The sequence below is a fragment of the Catharus ustulatus genome, chromosome 30 (assembly GCF_009819885.2).
Source record: "Catharus ustulatus isolate bCatUst1 chromosome 30, bCatUst1.pri.v2, whole genome shotgun sequence".
Classification (NCBI taxonomy): domain Eukaryota; kingdom Metazoa; phylum Chordata; class Aves; order Passeriformes; family Turdidae; genus Catharus; species Catharus ustulatus.
This window is the reverse complement of record NC_046250.1, coordinates 3868314-3885719: the sequence shown is the minus strand read 5'-3', so window position 1 is coordinate 3885719 and position 17406 is coordinate 3868314. Positions and strand designations below refer to the sequence as shown.

At 54.6% G+C, this 17406-nt stretch overlaps 1 protein-coding gene across 2 annotated transcripts; it reads left to right on the top strand.

Moving 5' to 3' along the window:
• On the top strand, positions 1 to 10360 carry PLEKHO1 (pleckstrin homology domain containing O1). 2 transcript variants are annotated; one of them, XM_033082923.1, is made up of 7 exons: positions 1 to 250; positions 1006 to 1152; positions 7732 to 7872; positions 8122 to 8226; positions 8970 to 9071; positions 9383 to 10152; positions 10233 to 10360. In XM_033082923.1, exons 1-6 carry the CDS (start codon positions 224 to 226, stop codon positions 10148 to 10150), a joined length of 1290 nt encoding a protein of 429 aa, XP_032938814.1. In that variant the 5' UTR covers positions 1 to 223; the 3' UTR covers positions 10151 to 10152; positions 10233 to 10360. The 2 variants fall into 2 exon arrangements, with proteins under 2 accessions (XP_032938814.1, XP_032938815.1); XM_033082924.2 differs by having other exon boundaries at positions 51 to 250; positions 1015 to 1152.
• The last annotated feature ends 7046 nt before the right edge of the window (positions 10361 to 17406 follow it).

The following is a 17406-nucleotide window of genomic DNA, read 5'->3' as shown; positions in this document are numbered from 1 at the left end:
TCGGGAGCCCGGCGCAGCCCCCCGAGCTGCGGGATGGTGGCGGCGGGGGGGGACGCGGCGGCGGCGGCGGCGCTGGCGATGGCTCAGAGCGCCGTGTAACGGGAGAGGGCCCTGAGCCACGCGGGGCGAAGGCAGCGCCGATCGCGGGTGTTCCCCCGCGGGAGCCCCTCTGCGACCCCCCCCCGCCCCCGCCCCAAATCGCCGCCGAGCGCGCCGAGGAACGATGAAAAAAAATAATTCTGCGAAAAGGGTGAGTAGAGAAGCGGTTCTTCGCCCGGGGCACGGCGGGGTGAGGGGGGATCCTGGATGTTTTGGGTGGGGGGGTTCGTCTCTCCGGGGCCGTTTGTTGGCTTGGGCTCCGCTCCCCCCGAGAGCGCGCACGGACCCCGAGCGGATCCGGGGAGACCCCAACCCTGCTGCTGCCCCTCCTGCCTCCCGCACCCGCCACACACACACGGGGGGATGTGGGCAGGCAGTTTTCATATTGAAACACAAGGAAACGATAAAATCCGGAGGCACCATCAATCCGTGCCGTGTGCTGCACCCAGCGATCCGACCATCGCTGCCTGCGGAGACACCTCCGATGGAAACCAACCGTAGATTTCACCTCTTGGATTAATTGCTCATAAAAAGCTCCAAAATGCAATTTTCACCGCATCTGGTTTAAATTCCGCCCATCCCCCTCCTGTTCCCCTTTCCATGGGTAAATGCCCGCTGGATGAGGCGATGGAGACACCGGCCTGTCTTATATAACCGCGGAGGGAACCCTGCCCGCTCCTCGCAGCCTCCTCCCGGTGCTGCTCCTGCTTCGTGTCTGCAGCACAAAAATCCCCGGGGAGTGACCCCGGGGAAGGGAAGGGCTCGGTCCCGGCGTCGGCGGAGAGAGGGGCCGGAGGGAGGGGGAGGCAAAAGTTGGGCAAAGAGGGGAGCGGGGAGAAAAGGAGTATAGAACCGAGAATAATCCCGTTTCCCCCCCCCATTTTCTTCCCTCTCGCTTTGTGTTAGGGGCACCAGGATGGAAACCAGCAACCTGTGCAGCCGGAGAAGGTCGGGTGGGTGCGGAAATTTTGCGGGAAAGGCATTTTTAGGGAAATCTGGAAAAACCGTTATGTGGTTCTGAAGGGAGATCAGCTTTACATCTCGGAGAAGGAGGTAGGATCGGTTTCAGTTTCCTTTCCCATCCCCCCTTCCTCCCTTTGCATATGAAAGGCGCAGCCCCGGCCCCTCCAGCGCCAGCGGGTCCCGGGGGCTGCTCCGAGCCCCGGGCTGGGGGTCGGGGTCGGGCTCGGACTCGGCTCCGACAGCGATTCTCCCAGGCATGGGAGACATTTTCCCAGCGTGGAGACGCGAAAGGATTCACTTAGCGAGAGTTAAGCCCTCAAACCTCTTTGGGCCGCGGCGACAGCAATGCCGGCTCCCTTCTGTGCCTGCCCTCCGTCCTTGAGCCCAGCCCTGTTCCCACCTGCTCACTCCCTGTGGAAATAACTCCACTCTCCCAAATGGAATCGAGCCATTTACAGGTCGATCGCTTGCATTTTTCCCTCGTGCCGAGAGGAAAACGGGGAAATTTCACCCCAGATTGACATCCTGTTGTGACACGTGTCCCCTCCGCTGTCCCTCGTCTCCTTGCTGGGCTTTGGGGTTTAGCGTGGTGTTGACATTGGAGGCAATCGGCTGTGACTGTCAGGCTGAGCCAGCACCTGGCTGTCCTTGCACGCCCCCCCTGTGCTTTTTGTCTACATCAGTGCATCAGGGAGAGCTCCCTGTCCTGTCCCCTGTGACATCCCAGAGCTGCACTGGGCACAGGACACAGCACCGCAGCGGCTCCAGCTCAGGGAATCTGAGATAAAGTCCTGCTCTCTCTGGGTGTCCCCCCTCAGTGGAGGTCATTTCCTGACAGACCGTGGTTGGATGCCTGGCCTGGTTCTGTCAGCACCTGGAGAGAGGGAGGGACAATTTGATTTAAGGTTGGTTGAGCCATGGACGTGGCACAGGCAGAGGGTCAGGGCTTGTTACAACAGAGAAATGGCCTAAAAAGTGGAGTGAATGCCCAGGTTGTGTTGAGCTGCTTGCTGGCTCTCCAGAGTTTGGTCCCATCAACCTCCTGGCTGCTCCAGAGCCAAACAGAGGAACAGGCAGTAGATGTTCAGGTAGCTACAGAGCACATCCAGGTGTGCTGGGAGGGATGAGGCTGGAGGGGCCATGCAGAGCTTATTCCGAACAAGAAGCTCTTGTGTTTGTGTTTTATAGGGAAAAAAAGCTCACAGCTGGGCCTGAGGCGCCCCTGGGCTCCACGTGTGTGAGAGGGACCATAAATAACACGCAGCAGCCGCTGCTGAGGCTTTATATGGAAGAATCTGTGGCTGGCAGAGCTGTGGTCACAGAGGTGACATCTGGTGCTGGTGTGCCCTGAGGTGACTCTGCCTGTGGCACGGAGGGACACGCCAGTGTCAGGGGGTCTGGCACCCTGGGGGGCTCACTGTGGGGAAGGAATCCTGGGGGGTGTCCCAGGAGTTCTGCTCACAGGGTTTGATGCCAACCGGAGCATCAGCAAAGCCAGGACCCCTCCCAGGCCCCAGGCAAGGCCCACGTGTGGCCCCAAGCTCTGCTCCCAGAGTTGTGCCTGCTGTGCTCTGCTGTGTCCTGGCAGCTCCAGAGGTGGTTCTGCCCGTGAAGCCACATTCCTGGCCCTTCCCACCATCTGGGAGCAGCAAGGGTTAAATCCCAAGGCTCCTGGAAGCTCCTCGGCTCTGCCATGCACTCATCAAATGAATTCAAACCAGACATTGATTTACTTTTGCCTGAATTTCTCCATCTGGGAAGCAGGGCGATGAATCCCATCTCCCCAAAGCACAAGGGGAAGGGGAATGGTCTGCTCCATGCCGGGATCCCTCGGGAAGTGTGTTGGCGTGGGGCAGGTGTTGATGCTGCACCAAGAGATCACAAAGCAGAACGGCTTGGAGCTGAGCATGGGCTGAGCTCTGGAATGGGGAGATTTCCAAAGTTCAGACTAACAAAATCCCATCAATATCCATGCTGATTCCTCCTGGGAATCTCTGTGCTTTTCCAGTTGTCTGTCTAGGACCTGGGCTTGCAGGTCACAGACCAGCCCTGATTACTCAGTTTTGTCAGGAGAATTTAGGAGTGCCTGATAGGAGTCTGGGCTTCTCCCTGGCAGAGCCAAGTCTGTAAGGAGAGGAAATTTAGTTTTTCAGCCCAGCTGATGGAAAATGCTAACAGGGTGTTTGAGTGCTGCCCTTTGAAAGCTGTGGGACTTGTCTGACACCTCCCAAAATGGGAGCTGGAGGCTCTGGCCCTGCTCTCTGCACTTCCCCACGGCTGCTGAACTCCGTGAACTCACACCAAAATCCTCGGTTATTCAGCGTTTGGTCATCGGCCAAAACCAGCTCAGTAGAGATGAGCTGCAGCGGGCTGAGCTCTGCTGAGCACACCACCACCTCCTTAGCTCACTCTTGCATTCTTCCCCCTCGTTCTCCTCCCGGCACATTTCTGGGAATTGTTCCCTGTTCCTGGCCCAGCTTTGTCCCTGCCTGGCCGGGGAGCAGCGGCCGAGCTGCCCAGCCGGGCTCGGCACTTCCTCGCAGGAAGCCGGGGGCTGCCAGACAGCCGAGCCCGGGTGCTGGGGGCTGAGGAAACGCTTCTCTTGAGCATTCCCTTGTTTGCCACCAAAGGCATCGGCTCAATTAGCACAAGAGCACTCGAGGAGTCCTCGCGCTCTCGGTTCCAGCTCGGCGCAGCGGGCGAGGGGCTGGGGGTGTTTGTGTGCTCGGCTCTCTGACGCTGGGCACAGCACGGTGGGATTTGGGGGAGAAATTCCTCCCTGTGAGGGTGCTGAGGCCGGAGCAGCTGTGGCTGCCCCATCCCTGGAAGTGTCCAAGGCCATGTTGGAGGGGGCATGGAGCAATCAGGGCTAGTGGAAGGTGATCCTGCCATGAATTAGATGAGGTTTAAGGTCCCTCCAAAACCATAATTCAGTGATTCTGGGGGACGTGTGTCTGGTAGCCTTGGTGGTGACTCTTTGGAGAAGGGACTGAAGCAGCCACGTCCTGCCACCATCCCCTCATCAGCCAAGGGTAGGGACCTGGCCATGAGAAGGACTGGACAGTCCTCAGCGCATGGGCATCCCTGTCCCAGGGACAGCCTGGCTGCAGGAAGCTCCAGCCCTTGCTGAAGTGGAGCTGCTCAGCTGGAGGAAGTGAAACTTTGGTCGCAGCCTGCAAGGGGAACTGTCTGTCTGCACGCTGCCCATGTTTGGGTATCTGGCTGCACTGAGAGGCTGGAGGTTTCTGGTTACACCCTGAGCCCCCCCTGTGGCCTCCCGAGTGTCCCGTGGGTGCCTTACCCTGGGTGTCTTGTGATTTTCTGTATCTTCCGCATTTTTCCGTGTCCCATTGCAGTAGGGAGCTGCTCAAGCAAATCGTCACCTAAAATCCCAGCCTGGTGTGACTGAGCACCTGCCCTGCCCCTCTGTGCACGGTTTGGCCCCAAACACAGCCCTGAGCTGGACCATCCTGGGTCCAGGAGGTTTGGAGACACTGCAGGTCACAGCCTGATGAGGAAATTCAAACTTTTACCAGTGAGACACCCAAGGGCAGTTAATTAACCCGGGTCAGAGACCCTCCCGTGCCAAGTGTGCTGCAAGGAGCCTTCCTACAGGAGCAGACCTTTGGGAGCACTAACAGCTGTGACCCCTGGAAAAGGGTTTGGGTGCCACGGCTGGTGTTCTGACCCGTTATGTGCCCACAGCCCCCCTTTAGTCAGGCACAGGGAGTGCTGGTGGCCCTGGGACCAGCCCGGGCGGGCAGCAGCTGCGGGGGAAGGAGTGCAAGGAGTGCAAGGAATGCAGCTCCTCTCCTCGGAGCCAGCAGCGTCAGCAGTGTCAGCCTTGGCACAGGCAGTGACTCCCCGATCAGGGGCAGCTGCCAGGGGTGTGGGATCCCATGGCTGCAGAGAAATGTTCCCTGCTGTAGGGATGGGAGATGTTTCTGATTCCTTTTCCGTGCCTCTGTTTCCCTTCCCTCACCTGGCCATGGGTAGTAGCCAGGTGGAACCACAGGGTGAGGTTGTTTTGCCTTTCTTGAATGGGCACAACTCGACAGCAATGCCAGCAGACAGCAAGGGCTGCACCTGCTGGGATTGATTCACCTTAATCCTCTCAATCCCAGCTCCCCACACGGCACAGAGAGCAGGACCCACCTGCCTGCTAGGCTCTGACATCCCTCAATTCTTAAGCCCTTGGGGAAGGAAAGACCTGCTGGGAACCTCCCAGCTGGGAATGGTTTTGCTAAAATCAACCATCAACCTCTTGCTCCATCCCTTCCTACTGAGAACTGATACCACAGGCTGCTTCCTCCTGGGCATATCCAGCCAAATCCTCTTTGGGGGAGCCTGGAAGGTGTGAGTTGGATGGTCCCTCTCTCACTGGAGGAGCAGGTTCATCACCCACCTGAATTGACAGTGACTGGGATTTCAGCTCTGTTGGCCGCATGGTCCCGTAAATCTGTGGCTCCTCAGGGGCTGGTTTGTGTTGTTTTCATGGGGAATGGGCAGCATGACTGTCCTCGGCCTCTCCTACCTCAGAGGCTTCTCTGAGCTGCCTCTCATTCCACCACCTCCCTCCCTTTGGCCTCAGGAGCCTCCCACAGAACACAAAAGAGCTGGCAAGTGCCTCTGGAGTTGCCTTTTACCTTTCTTCTGTCCAGCTCCTCTGTCTGCACACTGGATGCTCTGTTAGATGAGCATGAGAGGGGGCTCAGCTGGCCATGCCCCTTGTGAGACACCCACTGTTCTTCCTGTGCCCCCTGGAATTTCTGTGCCACCACAGCCACCCTCTCCAGGCTGCTGCTGCCCCTCTTCGTCCAGGAGTCCCACTGTGGATGCTGCTTATTCCCAGTTTCAAGGGTTTTTAAGGGGTCACACCAGGATCCCCTCAGCGTGTCCGAGTGCAGTGTCAGAGCCTGTTTGAAGGACGAGCTGCACGTGGGGTGTTTGTCTGAACCAAAGACACCTGCTGTGTCCTGCAGCCTCCTGGGGACAGTGCTGGGGGCAGGAGGCTGAGTCCCAGCTGTGTGAGCTCTGCGAGGAAGGGGAGCGCTGGGGGAAGCTCCACTGACCCACATGAGCCAACATCTGGAGCGAGGGCTCTGCTCTGAGCTGCAGAGCACAGCTGGGGGCTTGGAGGGGGATCAGCTTTTCCTGCTGTAAATGAGTTGGGCAGAATTCAGCTGAGATTCTTGGAAAGAGGTGGATTGCAGGATGGGAGTGGGAAGAGATCAAAGCCGATTAGCAGCGTGCAGGGAGGATGTGCAGCCAGACAGGCTCTGTTATCACACCCAGACACCGGGGATGTGTCACGAGCAGGAACCAGCTCTGGGCCATCAGGAGTGGCAGTGCTGGTGATTGTCCTGTGGATCCTGGGGACACGCTCAGGAGCACAAGGATGAGGGACAGAGGGGAGCTGCTGCCATCAGGCAGGGCCAGATGGTCAATTTATCCATGCCCCTGGATAGGAAGCTGGGTTAGTCACCCTCTTTGATTAAATTCTATGGAAGAATCACGGGGAGTTCCTTCAGTGCTTCCCAAAACTGTGGAGGAAATGGATGAGATGGGGAGGAGTCCTTTCCGGAGATCCAAGGGCTCAGACCTCACCACCATCTGCCTTCCCAGCACCCGAGTTACACGCCCTCCTGGCCCATGCAGCCTGGGATGACTGGCTGGAGTCGGATTAAGCAGATGGATGTGGATTTGAGCCTGTCTGTAATGGACATGCAGACCTGAGCGCTCCCCCAGCCCAGTTTCCTAATTCCTCGTGTTTACCATGGGAGAGCAGAGCTTCCCTGCTGTAGGAGGATGGTGCTTTAGGAGAGTGATGAAGAGGAAGGGTACAGACAGCTTTGCCATCTCCCCTTTGCTCCAGGTGCCCCCAGGGGACGGCACTGTCAGGGCTCAGCATCCAGGCCCCCGTGTGCCCCTAAATCCCTGCCTGTCCCCCAGTGCAGCCTCAGTGACCCTGTGCAAGCTCCCTCTTTAATCTGAGCCTCTGTGACACCAATCCATTCCCATGTACCTGTCACACCGTGGCAGTGCAGTGCTGGGGAACAGACCTGGAAAATGGGACATCTTGTAAAGTGGTCACTCTTTAAAGGACACTGAGAGCTTCGTGACAGCCTGGCAGCCCCTGCCCTGGCTGGTGGGTTCTGTCCACAGTGTCCAGTGTCCAGTGTCATGTCCACACTCCGGGCCCAGCTGTGCTTTCCCCAGAGCCAGCTGCCAGCACGGGGTAAAAAATAGGAAGTGCTAATCCCTATTGCTCCACCTCTTGTTCCACTGTCTACTGAGAATAATTGTCCCTTTGAACCAGAGATAAGAGTCCACCTTCTCCTGCACCTCCCACCTCCACCCTAACCCCCTCCCATCACACAGGGCTCTCCCTTTGTGGCTGGAGTAAATCCTGCTCATTTTGAGAGTCCACAAGCAGGAATGCTGTCTCTGATCACATCTGTGTGACCATTCAGCCCGGCACCAGTGACTCTGGGGGTAGAAGAGGCAGGAATTAACCTGGCAAAGTGTGATTTCCTTGCTATCCTTCTAAATATGCCCCCTCATTCCAGAAGAGACAAGTCAAAACCCTCATGTTGAAATCCTGCTGGCTGGAGCAGCAGAGTCTCTGTCTGACATCTGCAAAGCTCTAATTCCCTTGCTGTTTTGCAGGTAAAAGATGAAAAAAACATACAGGAAATGTTTGACCTGAGTGACTATGAGAAATGTGAAGAGCTCAGGAAGTCCAAAAGTAGAAGCAAAAAGAACCACAGCAAATTCACCCTCGCCCACTCCAGGCAGCCTGGAAACACGGTATGTGGGGCTTGCCCAGGTGCAGCCAGCCCAAGAGCCACTGGCCCTGGGCTGGGCAGGGATGTGGATGGTCCTGGGGGATGCAGGAAAGGGAGGGATGTGGATGGTTTGGGCTTTGCTGCATGGGGCAAACAGGGCTGGAGCCTCAGCTCTGCTTTGCCTTTTCTGTAGAGGCCCCATCATCGTCACACTGGCCAGGGCCCGTCTCTGTGTGAGTCCTGGCACTGACCTGGATTCCCTCTTTTGCAGGCACCAAATCTGATCTTCCTGGCTGTGAGTCCAGAAGAGAAGGAGTCGTGGATCAACGCCCTCAACTCTGCGATCACACGTGCTAAAAACCGGATCTTGGATGAGGTGAGCGGGATCCAGGATGAGCCCCAGCTCCCCTGTCTCAGCCCCAGTGAAGGTTTGAGACTGCTGGGAACAGCCCTGCCCTGGGGACACATCCACTCCCCGCTCTCAAGGGGAGTGTGTAAGTCCCAGTTACACAAAGCAACTTCTGCAAGGAAAAATAAGAGGGCAGCCCCAGTTCAGCCTCCTCCTGGGGACACAGGGTGTGCTCAGAACACCAGGCTGGCTGACAGAGGAGGTCAGGGTGAGCATTCCCACAGTTTCCTTCAGTGTGAAGCAGAACCTACCTGGAGCAGGCTGTGCCCTCGCTCCAGGACTGACACTCACATTAATGTTTCATGGCAACCCTTCCTCAGCTCAGGCCTGTCTCAGATCTCCCATTCACACTCAGCTTCCCCCAGCACCATGGCACTGCCAGGAGGCACTTTCCTCTCCTGGATGGCAGCACAGAGCCTGTAGTGACGGAAAAACAAGGTCAGACTATGGCTGAGGCTTTGGAGCAGGAAGCAGCACAGCAAACACCGGGAGGGTTGGCTTCCAGGGGAGTCTGTCACGGGAGTCCTTGCCAACAGCCCCAATTGTCAGGAATGACTTGAGCAGATGTAATCCCATCGTGGCACAGAGGGGAGAGACCAGGCGAGCGCTGGGTCACTTCCAAGGCTGGACTCCCACACCCCGTTCCGTGCCAGTCTCCAGGAGCTGGGAATGGCTCCTGTTCCCTGCTCACAGCCTGTGTCACCCTGCAGGTCACCGTGGAAGAGGACAGCTTCCTCGCCCACCCGACGCGTGACAGAGCCAAGATCCAGCACTCCCGGCGCCCTCCCACGCGGGGTCACCTCATGGCTGTGGTAGGTACAACCAATCCCAGACACCTGCTCGGGTGAAGTTCCCCTGGAAATGTTCAATTTGTCAGTAAGTGCAAGGAGAGCTGTTGTTGGAGCTGCATGCTGAACTGAGAGTTACCATAAAAACAGCTCTCATCCTGTTCTTGTGGACCCCTTCACTGTGCAAACCTTCTGGCAAAGTCCAGCCCCAGGCTCTGTCACTGAGTTAGGGAGCATTCCTGCTCCTGTCTGCAGTGATATCCACAGTGCAGAGACCCTTGGAAGCAGGGGCAGCCGTTCTGGGGCCAGCTCAGCTCTGCTTTCTGCTCCTCCAGGCATCTACCTCAACCTCCGACGGCATGCTGACCCTCGACCTGATCCAGGAGGAAGACGCCTCTCCGGAGGACCACGGCACCTGCGAGGAGAGTTTCCGGGTGGATCTGGACAAGTCTGTGGCACACCTCGCTGCTGGGCGGCGCCGCTCGGACTCGGAGAACGCCAAGGCGCCGGAGAAGGGGCGGACGGGGAGCCTCCCGCGGCAGGAGGTGACCCCGTGGGACAGGGCTGGCCAGGGCAGTGACTCCTTTGACAAAGGGACCATGTACACACCGCAGGTCCCCAAAAAGCTCTCGCACTCAGAAAAGAATAAATGTGCCTCCATGGAAGAAATCCTGTCCCGACGGGACTCTTCCGCGCACCGGGCAGTGCTGAGGAAGGGGCTGGAGGCTCAGTTCGCCTCAGCAGAGCCGGAGCAGCTGTCCCGGATACAGGAACTGGTTGCACTGAAACTGGAAAAAACTCAGGAACTGCTGACAGAGGTGAAGGGCTATGGGGAAGGCAAGAGAAAGACCAAGGACTCCAACACCAGCACCACCATTACCACCACCTCTTCCTCCTCATCATCTTCCAAGTCGGACTCTGAAAGGATCCTGCAGGAATCTGAACGGCTGCTGGGGGAGGCTTCCTCCACCTGGAGCCAAGCCAAGAGGGTGCTGCAGGAGATCAAAGAGCTGAGGGACCTGTACAAACAGTTTGAGCTGCAGCAGTCAGACTCGAAGCCCAAACAGAGCTCACAGTCGCAGTTTAGGAAGAGCATGATGTGAAGGCAAGCCTTGGGATGGGAGGGAGGGACTGGGGAGGGCGGCCATCTGGTCATTTTTTAATTATTATTATTATTATTTACAGTGTTCAAAAGAGTGAAAAGGTGCCTGTTCTCACCCAAATTTGCTTCTCAAAGCTTGGACCCTTCCTTTCCTCCATCACATCCCCTGATGAATCAACCCAGTGTTCCAATAAATCAGTTGCAGTTTATACCTCCTTTGTAAGAGCTCCCTTTGCACTGCAGGCCCCAGCTCCTGTCATGCTGCAAGGACAGGGGCGAGCACTGGTTCCCAGGAGCTGCCCACGTCTGCCTGGAGCATCCCACAGGATGGGGCTGGATGAGCCCTGGCGTTGCTGCTCTCATGTCTGGGCTGTGCCCCAAACTGCGCCTCTTTCACCAGGACACTTGCCCTGCTCCCTCTCAGAAATAAATGACATTAAAAGGTCAGAAAAGGTGTCCCTCCCCACCACTGGAAGTCCCCGTTATCCTGGAACTCTGCTGAATACGTGGGAAGTCCAGGCTGCTCTCCAGCATTACATAGGCCACTGAGGAATTTGCTGGGTGCAGCTCGCAGAGCTCTGTCCCCTGTAAAACTTGGGGCTGGCAGCTGTTATTTTGGGGTGCACACAGAGCCCTCCAGAAGGGCAGCAGTGACACACTCCATACCCACCCTGATCCTGCGAGGCCATGACACCCCTTTGGCCCCGAGCAGTGGGAGGCAGCAGCAATGTGTCTTCCCTTCTGTGCAACCAGAGGATCAAACCCTTGGATTCGACAGCCCACACAGGCAGTTGGGGGAGTTTGGGCTTTTCCATCCTCATTTCTCTTTTTTTTTTACCTTTTCTTTGAGCTGAAAAATCAGGGGGTGTGTGCAGGAGGCAGACACCACAAGCCAGCAGCAGTTTTGGTAGGTTTGCCTTGCTCTCTCAGGTGTCACAGTCAGACAGCAGCAGGCTCTGCTTGGGCTGCCCAAGGTCTGAATCAGCCCTGCTGGAATGAAAGCTGAGCCCGGAGCAGAGCTCAGATCCTCAGCTCACGGGCTGGCTCAGCTTTCACACCCACCAGCAGGACGTGGCTGTGTCTCACAAGTTCACTCGTGGTAGCATCCAACTGTTCTTTGTTTTTTAAAAGGAAACCGAATTCCCAGACCTACATGGCAAATAGTCCATGAAAATATTAAACCCACAGAGTTACTTCCTGGTCGTGGTTGGTGTTTTCTCTTTCCTTTCCTGGCTGCGATGACAAGGTTTTTTAAATTAAAGAAAAAATAAAACCAGCACCCAAACCTTTCTCAATGAGTTTGGCTCAACCAGCCTCCGGTGATACTTCCAGGGATAACTTTCAGTACTTTTCCACATTGATGGACTGGATTGCTTCACAAAATTTTTTACAAGGAACCACTGAGCTTTGCTTGTGACCTGTGCTAGCGAGGTGCTGTGTTTGTGACTCCCACACCAGCAACTCTCCTTGGATTTTGGAATGCTCCTTGCCATGCTGACGAGCAGAGGCCTCTGGAAGAGCCAGCACACACTCAGGAAGGGCTATTTTATGTCTCTTCCTCTCTAGGGACTTGGAAGAAGATTTAATCTTCCAGCACTCCAAGGTGGGAAGCATCACAATTCCCATTTTATTTCAGAAGTCCAAACTGATTGTCCCATGGGGTAAAAGCTGATGAGGGACAGGGTTGTGTGAGCAAGCAGCACTGCTGGAGTTCACCTACAGCTGCTGACACAGGAAAGAATGCCCCCAGCTCTGGTAACATATCAGAGTGCCTTGGGATCCCATGGAATTTATTCTAAGGGTGTGCTGAACATATTATTCAGTTGGGATATTGGAGGGTCTATAGCTTCCCACCTTCCACCCCTGGACACAATCCTACATTCTCTTTTTAAGGCATTTGCCTTATTGGAGAACAAAAAAAGCAACAATTTCTGCAGTTTTCTTCATCAGTAACTCCAAGAAATCCTTCTGCACATCAGGAGCCATTGTCTGTGTTGAAAAATTGTATTTATCCACCCCCTCCTCAGCCTGAAAACCCTCTGCCACGAGTTACTGGTGTTCCTGCTCCACCTGGGAGGTAAGGGGGCTTTATACAAGGATGGAAACTGCTGGAGAAACTGGGTTTATCCACCACAATTTTATTGCTGTGAGCTGCCTGGCGCCCTGCCCTCGGTGGCATTCCCAACGCCGCTGGCATGGTGCAGGGAGCCCAGGGAGGCACAGAGGTGGCTTTGTGCGCGGCCCCGCGCGCGGAGGGGCTCTCCATGCGGGAATAACGCCGCACAAAGGGGCCGTGCTCGCCCAGCAGCGCAGCAGCCCTCTGCCTTCCCCAGAAAGGGCCGCTATTGTCCGCTGGGGCAATTATCTTGGGTCTGGAGACAAAACGCTGGATCATTACAGGAGTACAGAGCGCCCTGGCCGGGCACTGCACAGCAGAGGAGTCTGAAGCCTGATAATGGCCAAGAACTTTGGGTTCTGCCCAAGTGTGCCTTGAAAACACGTACAGAACAGGGAAAAAAGGGGGCTGGGAAGGGGATTTCCCATTACACTACAGGGAGACGGGATTGGGACAGGATTCTTAAGATGTAGGCAAAGCATCTCCTATAAAAATAGCTGCAATTTGCTCAACACATGCTGAGGAGTGGGCAAGCGTGTGCTGCGCTCGTCAGCTGGCACTCGGCTGCAGTGCCTGCACTCCCTGCCTGCTTCCCAGCACAGCCAATCCCGGGAATGCTCCCGCTCCCAGCCAAATAAGGACCGTGGGGCGAGGAGCCCTGGCTGCATGCGGCACGCAGGAGCCCACCCACCCTCCCAGCCTCAGCGCCTTTTTTTGGTTATTTTCTCCCTCTCTGCCTCTAAAGCTTTAGGCAAGCCCCCTCCTCCCTCCATCCTCTGCCTTTCTAAGGGAATAACAGAGACACCTTAGGATGGAATTCTTGGGAAGGAATTCCTCCCTGAGAGAGTGCTGAGAGAAGCTGTGCTGGCTCCATCCCTGGAAGTGTCCAAGGCCGGGCTGGACAGGGCTTGGAGCAGCCTGGGATAAGGGAAGTGTCCCCCACCATGGCAGGATGGAATGGGATGGAAGGTCTGTCCCAAGACCCAAACCACTGCATGATTCCAGACTCTATGAAACTCTGTCACCCAGCAGCCTGGGAAGAGAGGGCTGAAAACCCAACAAACCCCACAGGGGATGGAGCTGAGCCCACCCCAGAGAGTTCCAGGGAGCACATTTTGGGGTGCAGCTCCGTGTGACACACGGCCACCCTGCAGATCTGGGGACAGAGGGAGCAGCCGCAGAGTCTCCGCAGTGCTGAGAGGCCTCTGGAAAGCAGGAAGCACCAACCAAGAGGCTTTGGGTGGCTTTAAATAGAAATTACACTTGGAGGCAACTTTCACACTGCTGACGGGCGGCAAAACTCGGGTGTAAAGCAGAAACGGGTTCAGGTTGTTCCAGCAGCAGTGGGCCAGTCTGCATGCTGGAATTACACCTAACAAAGCAGTTCACAGCAATAAAATTGTGGTGGGTAAAACCCAGTTTCTCCAGCAGTTTCCATCCTTGTATAAAGCCCCCTTACCTCCCAAGTGGAGCAGGAACACCAGTAACTCATGGCAGAGGGTTTTCAGGCTGAGGAGGGGGTGGATAAATACAATTTTTCAACACAGACAATGGCTCCTGATGTGCAGAAGGATTTCTTGGAGTTATTAATGAAGAAAACTGCAGAAATTGTTGCTTTTTTTGTTCTCCAATAAGGCAAATGCTTTAAAAAGAGAATGTAGGATTGTGTCCAGAGGTGGAAGGTGGGAAGCTATAGACCCTCCAATATCCCAACTGAATAATATGTTCAGCACACCCTTAGAATAAATTCCATGGGATCCCAAGGCACTCTGATACGTTACCAGAGCTGGGGGCATTCTTTCCTGTGTCAGCAGCTGTAGGTGAACTCCAGCAATGCTGCTTGCTCACACAACCCTGTCCCTCATCAGCTTTTACCCCATGGGACAATCAGTTTGGACTTCTGAAATAAAATGGGAAGTGTGATGCTTCCTACCTTGGAGTGCTGGAAGATTAAATCTTCTTCCAAGTCCCTAGAGAGGAAGAGACATAAAATAGTTTGACCCACATTCACAAGAATAATTATTGACTTAACAAGTTCCAACTGGGTTTTCAAATTAAAACTCAGCAAGAACAGACCCACTTCCCTAAAAACAAGAGAGAAAAGGGAAAAATTCAGTGGTTTTGTATGCCAGATAAACCTGTGTGTAAATGTATCCCTGGAATATGCACATGTAGAGATTTGTGTGTGTTCCCTCTCTTTAGGAAGGAATTCATTGGTGAGATACACAGAATGGTGCCTTGCAATTCTTTTCCCTAAATTCAATTTGAGCTGTCAGAGAGTTCCTCATCAGGCTGAGAGATCCCTGAGTGCCAGAGGGGATGTTTGACATGACACCTGGTAAAGTGACACCATGGAAAAGGTGAAAGGTGCAGCTGTACCTTTGGAAGTGTTTCTTGAGCCTGGCCCAGGAATGTCAAATCTCTGCTGTCAGACACTGCTGATTTGTTTGACTCTACAAAATTTCCTGAAGGCCTGAAAACTACAGTGACTCTTCCACTTCCTTAATTTGTAATGTGTTTAAAAAATTGTTGCTCTGTTTTCACACAAATCAAAAGGTAAGAGAGGATTTTAAAATCTTTTAAACACTTGGGAATGTTTGGGAGAGGCCAGACCAGCCAGAGATCAAAGGGCAGAGCTCAGCCCCCTCCTGATATCAGTGCTTGGGAGTTCAGCACTGAAATGGAGATTTTTCCTTCCAAACCCTGCCATGGGGCTGATGAAATGGGGCCTGTGGTCAAATAAAGAGCGCATACATGTAGGACAGGAGGACAGAGGGAACCATTCAGAGCTGGAGGAATCTGTGGCTCACAGGCTCATACTGGGCAGCAGGAAAAGGGCTGGCATGGACTGGAATGAGCCAGTGGAGATGTGGACATCATTATTTAAAGGACTCTCAACAAATGGGCTGAGTCATTACAGGCTTTAAACTGGAAGAGAGGAGGTTTAGACGGGATTTTGGGAAGGAATTCCTCCCTGGGAGGGTGGTGAGGCCCTGGCACAGAAGCTGTGGCTGCCCCATCCCTGGTGGGGCCAGGCTGGATGGGGCTTGGAGAGCCTGGGCTGGTGAAAGGTGCCCCTGCCCATGGCAGAGGGTGGAACAGGATGAAGAGCTGAGAGCAAGGGATCAATCTGCGTGCACCCTGTCACTGCCCAGAGCTCTCCTCACTCCATCATTGCCAGCTGCCAGGCCAGCACTGGCCCAGCTCCACTTGCCAGGTGCCACTGAGGTTTGTGCTGCACCGTGAGACACTCCCTGCATTTCTCCAGAGCAGCCTCCTCTCTGTGCAGCCCAATGTTTCTCCTCCCAGCCCACTTGCTGCTATATATAATCTGAGAGCTGTCTACCTTTCTGCAGAGCGAGCTGGGAGTCGTGCTTCCCAGAAATCGTGAGCTGGCATTCAGATCCCTGACGGTTCCTGGAAAAGCCTTCTTGGAATGCCTGCTCCAGGCTGGTGGCTCTCTTGTCCTTTATAGGGCACAGGGTCACTCGGGTTAGGCCTGCTGGCAGGACACACGCTGGTAAAGTTCACTAAATGAGAGGTCTGGCTCATAAAAATAACATTTGGCCTCTGTATGTCAAATAGATCCTTTGGAATATCAGTTTCTCTCTCCTTGCTGAAGTCAGGTATTTGCCTGCTGCCATCTGCTCCCTCCTGCCTTCCAGGGAAGAGTTCACCCACCCAGCTCATCAGCGAGAGCAAAACCACACACAAATCTGGCTGAATTCTTGTTTCTTCACGGGCACAGCTCACCCCTCCCGTGACCTGAGTTTGTGCTGCTGCAGCGTTCCTCGGGCAGCTCGTGACCTCAGTTTATTCTCAGTTCTCAAAACGTCACTGCCTGTATTTTCAGATGTTTTAAAACCAACTTCCCTTTTCACAGTGCCATTGAAAAACAGTTTTCTGTCATTTTTTGCTGCTCAGCAGTTTAGGAATGTTTCATTACACAGAAAAGTTATCTCAGGGGCTCAGGCCCCGAGATTTGGGCCCTGAGTTATGGAATAACAGGATCAGAGTACGACAATGAATCCAGAGCCTGTGAGGCAGGAAGAATTGGGCCGGTTTTGTTAAAACGCTGCCTCTGCCAGGTCCTTGGGGCACGGTCTGGGATGAATCACCCTGTTCTGCGTGCCCTTTCCCCATGCCAAGGGTAAGCATGAGATCGCTGTGCTCAAAATAGGAAGAGGCTGCTCCTCCCTCATGATTCCTGGCAGGTGAGCTGCACCTTCCCATGTCAGGGACAGGATCCCTGCGGGAAGGAAACTGATGCCACAGGGCACGAGGCACATTTTCAATTAGCTGATGGTGCAAGTGACAGTGAAGGAAGTATTCAATATTCCCTGGCACAAAACATTCCCTAAGATTTTCCCACTTCATTTAAAGGGAAAATACAAAGCAGCAGTGCCAATTTAGCTCCAGAGGAGAGAAGGGAGACTCCAAATGGGAACAGATCAGGTGCTCAGTACTGAGCAGAGCAGTGAGGGTGCCAGGGAGGAGGGAGCAGGGTAAGGAGGATGGTGAACATATTTACAGCCATCTGGCACCCTGAATTATCCAAACAATGAGGCTGCTGGAGCGCTCACTGAAACACAGAGAGGGAAGGAAGGAGTTAGTTTGGGCAGAGGATCCTGAGGGCTTCATGCTTGCAGTGTATGCTTTGTGGAAATGTTCTTTATCACTTATAAAATTACAGTAATTTCACCATTTTAAGCCGCACTGAGTATAAGCTGCACGTTACAATACAGAGTGTGATAAAAGGGATCTGTTCTGTTACCATCTGTTGAGGGTGGGGGCAGTGATCCTTATCTCAACGGCAGATATTCTGCTAATGGGCATCCATTGAAACCAGGCAGGGCATTGTTCTTTATCTTTTCACAACCCATCCTTCCTCCAGCCAGTCATTTTCTGCTCATGGCCATTGAGTCCCACTGTGGCACTGATAAAATTACTGCATCCCATTGGGAGTTGCTCCAGCCAGGGGGAAGAGCCCAACATTTCTTACCAAGATAAAAACAGAGGTTTTGGGACACTAAGGGAGCCCCTTTCTCCACTGGACTCCAGAGGAAAACCGGATTTCTCCACATCACCACTGGAGCTCCGGAGGGAAACTGCACCTTGTACAGGAGCACTGCTCCAGCTGA

Coding starts and splice junctions, on each gene's coding strand:
- PLEKHO1 (XM_033082923.1), top strand. CDS start 224: ATGAAAAAAAATAATTCTGCGAAAAGG. Junction 1,153..7,731: donor TTTACATCTCGGAGAAGGAG/GTAGGATCGGTT, acceptor GCTGTTTTGCAG/GTAAAAGATGAAAAAAACAT. Junction 9,072..9,382: donor GGGGTCACCTCATGGCTGTG/GTAGGTACAACC, acceptor CTGCTCCTCCAG/GCATCTACCTCAACCTCCGA.